The sequence below is a fragment of the Leopardus geoffroyi genome, chromosome D2, assembly GCF_018350155.1.
Source record: "Leopardus geoffroyi isolate Oge1 chromosome D2, O.geoffroyi_Oge1_pat1.0, whole genome shotgun sequence".
Lineage (NCBI taxonomy): Eukaryota > Metazoa > Chordata > Mammalia > Carnivora > Felidae > Leopardus > Leopardus geoffroyi.
Window position 1 is genome coordinate 88,135,221 of NC_059334.1, and position 4,913 is coordinate 88,140,133.

At 66.0% G+C, this 4,913-nt stretch overlaps 1 protein-coding gene across 1 annotated transcript; it reads right to left on the bottom strand.

The window, feature by feature from the left end:
• Nucleotides 1–727: 727 nt before the first annotated feature.
• On the bottom strand, nt 728–3,969 carry LOC123577266 (homeobox protein MSX-3-like). Its single transcript, XM_045439354.1, has 2 exons — nt 2,879–3,969; nt 728–2,294 (listed from the first exon to the last, which is right to left on the bottom strand). Exons 1-2 carry the CDS (start codon nt 3,090–3,092, stop codon nt 1,894–1,896), a joined length of 615 nt encoding a protein of 204 aa, XP_045295310.1. The 5' UTR covers nt 3,093–3,969; the 3' UTR covers nt 728–1,893.
• Between the last annotated feature and the right edge of the window lie 944 nt (nt 3,970–4,913).

Here is a 4,913-nt window from a genome sequence, read left to right on the forward strand (position 1 = left end):
GAGCATTCCTGACCGGGTTGGGGCTGCTCAGCCAGACCGTGTGGGTGGTGTTGGGAGCTGCGTGTGCAGAGCCGTGCTCTGTGGCGAGAGCGCCGTTGGAGTGGAGACCGGGGGACGGTGGACAGACGCCAGGCGGTGGGCACCTCGTGGTGGTTTTCCTTGTGTTGGTGTCTTGGTCAGCTTTGCCTTGGAGTATCTCAAATGACCACCACGATCCTCAGACTGTTTGCTAAGTGAGCCTCGTCTGGCTGTACGATTTGGCTTGTACTTCAGATTTGAGCAGATCGAAGTGCTGGCCCGCAGGGAGTGTCCAGACTGGGGGGCATGGCCCCTCGGCCCCTCAGTGAGCTCCCTGGGTGCCATGGCCCCCAGCCACCCTCTCCGGTGTATTTACAGACCCGTGTCCTTGCGGATGGTGCCTGGAGTTGGGTTGTGAGTGTAAACAGCACACTGCAGGGGCAGTGGTGCACACGGGGAAGGTGGAAGGGGAAGGGGCTTCCTGGCCCTGTCTGGTCGCCACTGGTCACCTCAGCAGCTGGCACTTCAGGAACTGGGTTGGTGTCCCTTTAAAATCCATTGTGGGGCACCTGGGTGGCTCAGTCGGTCAGGTGTCCCACTTCGTTCGGCCCAGGTCACGATCTCATGGTTGGTGGGTTCAAGCCCCACGACGGGCTCTGTGCTGACAGCTTGGAGCCTGGAGCCTGCTTCGGATTCTGTGTGTGTGTGTGTGTGTGTGTGTGTGTGTGTCTGCCCCTCCCCCACTCACACTCTGTCTCTGTGTCTTTCAAAAATAAATAAATGTAAAAAAAAATTTTTTTTGTTTTCAATCCATCGTGAGTTCTCGTTTTCCCAGAAACCTAGGGAGGATGATGGCTACTGACAGGCAGGTTCAGGTAAAGGGACTTTGGGCAGGTTCCTGCGCTGTTTCCAGGGCAGCCTTCGCAGGGGGCAGGGCTTGGAGCCCCGCCCGCGGTCTGGGCCCCACGGGCTGCAGGGCGGGTTGGGGGGGGCGGGCGGGGGGCTGCCCCCGCGGCCCCCCCCCTCCCCCCCCCCCGCCCCGCCGCAGCGAGCGGAAAGCGGGCCCTGTGGGTTTTCGCGCCACCACCAGGCGAAGCGGAGTGTTGGGGACGCCGCGCAGTCCGTCCAAACGGGGGACCGTCCTCTTGCGTTCACTCGGCGCCCGATTCCCGAGTTAACCCTGCTGGTGGGAAAGCAGCAGGCTGGGCCGCGCGGGTCCCTCTCATCCCGCCTCCTCAGACGCGCCCCGCGGGCTCCCCCACTCCGGCCGAGCGCCCTCGCGCGCACCCACCCCCACACGTGGACCCCACGCACGCCCCCAGACAGTAGTTCACTGCAGGCTGCTGGGCGCGCCCTACGAAAACCGTAAGTGTGGGGGGTCCCTAAAGTGGGCGTGCGGGTTTCCATGTGGTCGGGACGGCACCAGACCTCATCCGGGGACGTAGCTGGGGAGTTTCACCTGAAGGCCCTGGCTCCAAACTGTCTCCCCCGCGGTTCGGGCCTCAGTCTCGTAGCCAGTTCTGAGCGCCCTGCTGGCCGGGTTAGGGGCGCAGGAGCGCGCCACGGAGTAAACCCCACGACGCCTCACGGTTTGCACAAAACGGGAAGCTCCGAGGGCGCCGCACGAAACCATTCACCGCTTTTCACGGAAGTGTGGGAGGCACGGGGTTTTTCACCCCCGTTTTAAAATGTGCGTAAGGTGCCCACGAGTGCGCTCGAGGCATCGGTCATCACGTGTATCGACGACGGCGGAAACACAAAAACGGAAAAATGAGACACAAAGGCACCGGAAGGCCACCCAGGGCCGAGTTCCGCGCCCGGACGGACGCGGCCGGCGCGCTGGCGCTGGGACCCACGTCGCAGCCCCCCGTTGCCCTAGGACAGGTAATACATGCGGTAGGCAGCGACGGGCGCGGCGACGAGTCCTGGCGCCTGCGGCGGGGAGCCCGCTGCGCCCGCGTACGCGGCCGGGGGGCCGGGCAGGGGCGCGCCCAGGGCGAAGGAGGGCAGCAGCGGCTTGGCCGCCAGCTTCAGCTTCTCCAGCTCGGCCTCCTGCAGCCGCTTGGCCTTGGCGCGGCGGTTCTGGAACCAGATCTTGACCTGCGTCTCGCTGAGGCTCAGGCTGCTGGAGAACTCGGCGCGCTCGGCCACCGACAGGTACTGCTTCTGGCGGAACTTGCGCTCCAGCGCCAGCAGCTGCGCGGTGGTGAAGGGCGTCCGCGGCTTGCGGTTGGTCCTGTGCTTTCGGAGGGCGCAGGGCGGAGGGCTGGGGGCGCCTGGGAGGAGAGACAAGCACAAAGCGGATGCCCCGACGCCAGCAGCGCGCGCCCCTTGCCCACGCTTCCGAACCCCGGCAGAGCCCGGTTACGCGTGCCGGTCGCGGCCCTGAGGCACGACGAGACCCAGAAAGCCCTGGGGTAAGAGAGGCAGGCCTCAGGGGGACGGGGCGGGGGGCCCTGGACTCGGGGTCTGCCCTCCAGGGAGGGGGGACCGTGCTCACTCCGAGAAGCGAGGGGCTTGGGCGGGAGGCGGCCGCAAGAGCTGAGCGGCGAGCACTGGGGCGAGGAGTTGGCGAAGCGGGAATTAACCGTCGCGGGGACGGACGGGGGCGGGGGGCGCTGGCGCCGGAAAAGCTCTGAGCCAAGAAGCCGCGGGTTCAAGGGCTTCGGGCTCCGCGTCCGGATTGGCGCGCGCGAGGGGGCCCGGGTGGGTTCGGTCTTTTCTTTGCGCGCAGGTCAGGCGCGTTAGTGGCTACTTGGCGAAGTTAGGGGTGCCGGCGGCCTTTCCGCCCTCGTCCTCCCAGCGCGGGCCGGGGCGGGGGCTCTCCTGGCTGCCTGGGACCGAGAGACAGGGCACTTACGTGGGGAGGACGAGCGGGCGGCCGGCGGGAACCAGGCCCAGGGCTCCGCGGTGCCCCGTGGCCTCTCCTCCCGGGGCTCGGTGGGCCCCGCGTCCAGCCCACGCTCCGCCTCCAGCAGCGACTCGACGCTGAAGGGCAGCGGGCCGGGCCCCGCGCGCCCCCCGCCGAACGTCTGGAGCCCAGCGGGGTTCATGCCGAGCGACGCCGGGGCCATGCGCCGTCAGGCGGGCGCAGGGCTGGCGAGGCCCGGCCGGCGCGCCGAGAAGGTGGCTCGCGGTGCGATCGACCCGGGCTTGGCGGCACCCCCGCCCGCGGAACCCTATAAGAAGGCGGTGCCCCTTTCATGCGCCGTCATCCAATCGCCGCGGCCGCTGCCGCGCGAGCCTGGGTGTCCATTGGCTTCGCTGACCTGGGAGGGCCGAAGGGACAGGCAGGGGTGGGCCCGCCTCCTGGGACCCAGTGCCCCTGTCCCTCTCCCAGCGCCCGCCAGCCTCTCCCGGAGCTCTGCGGGCCGGGCCCGCGCTCCTCCGGTCCGGGAGGTGGCCGAGGCACCCCGGGGAGCTCGTGGAGCTGGCCTCGGCTCAGGAATCGACGACGGGCGCGGCCTCGGTGGAGCTGGCGTGGGAACACCGGCCTTGACCGCGCGCGGCGCCATCAGAGGCGGGGTCGGCCCCGTGGCTCCCCCGCCGCTCTTCTGCTGCGCCCCAGCCGGGATTTGGAACCCTGGGTCCTCTCTCCGAACCCTGGGGGCCGCGTAGGACGGACCCGAACCCGGACTGGCGACTCTGCTTCTGTCCCCTTGAAGTCGCCTTGGCCCTGGGTGGCTTTTCAGGCACCTGTAGCTGCTTAGCACCCTCCCGGGCAGGGGCCGCCCGTCGTGCTGCCCGAGTGTCCCACGGCCTGGGCTTAGGAGCCGCCATGGGTGCGGTCGAAGGGCCCTGGGCACAGGGGCCGGGGGGGGGGGGGGGGGGGGGGGGCGACCTCTTACCAACTCGGTCACAGGGCTTGGGACAAGCGCAGAGTCACTGGGTCACTGGGTGTTTACTGTCGGGCTCTCCCGCTCAGCACTTTCTTCCCAGGACCACCGGGACCTGGGACCAGGGCAAGATCCAGCGGGGAGGGGCCTCGGTGGGTTGGGCTTCCTGGGTGGGGGGATGCTCCTGGGGAGATAGGATTCCCCCCCCCCCCCCCCCCCCCCCGCGCGCGCAGCTCGGAGAAGTGGGGGCAGAGGCCCAACAGAGACCTGTGCCTATTCAGATTCTGTTTCCCAAACTGGACCAAATCTGGTTGAAAAGCCTTCTGTGCCATAACACTGGACCCTCCGTCTGCAGTGTCTCCCTGAAGTTTTGGAACAGATCATGAGATGGGTTGGCCCGTACGGACTTCTTGTCTGGTTGACATCCCAGAGCACAGAAACAGCAGTGTGAATCAGCATATTTTTAGTTTTGAAAAACCAAAGTTGCTTTAATGAGATCCAGCTTTGGGGGACAGTTAACTCTCTGGCTCGGCCAGAGAAACTCAGTTAAAAAGTGTTTTCTCCATGCAAATTTAGAAGCGGGGCTGAAAGGGCTCTCACACCAGGCTCCAGGGCCAGGTCCGGTGTCTGGGGCCAGGCCTGCGCCTTCTATAAACCAAGATGGATTGCCCCTTTCTAACGTAATAAAGACGTTCTGAGTTGAATGAAGATAATTGCATCATTAAAGCACTTTCTGTGAAGAACTCTCTCGGGGTAGTTTATCTTCAGCAGGCCACTCCCAGGAGTGTTTGAAGAAGAATTTTAATAAGGATGACAGCCAGCCGCCCTAGCCTGCCCCATGTCTGCCCAGGACACTCTGAAGGTGGCATCTGGGGGGGTGAAGCGGGAGTCTGTGCTGTGGTTCGGCTGGCCCCGGCGGAAGGAGGGGGTCTCAGGACCAGCCTCCAAGAAAGTCTCGCCCTTCCCTGTCGTGTCCAAATTGGCGTTTGTCCCCCCTGGCAGGGCAAGGCCGGGCTGGTGCTGACCAGGCCCTTGCCGGGCATGGGCTCCAGCAAGGTG

Bases quoted from the DNA above. Each gene is read 5' to 3' on its own strand.
- LOC123577266 (XM_045439354.1), bottom strand. From the start codon at position 3,092: ATGGCCCCGGCGTCGCTCGGCATGAACCCCGCTGGGCTCCAGACGTTC. The intron at 2,295-2,878 runs GTAAGTGCCCTG...CTCTCCTCCCAG, and splicing joins CGCCCGCTCGTCCTCCCCAC to GCGCCCCCAGCCCTCCGCCC.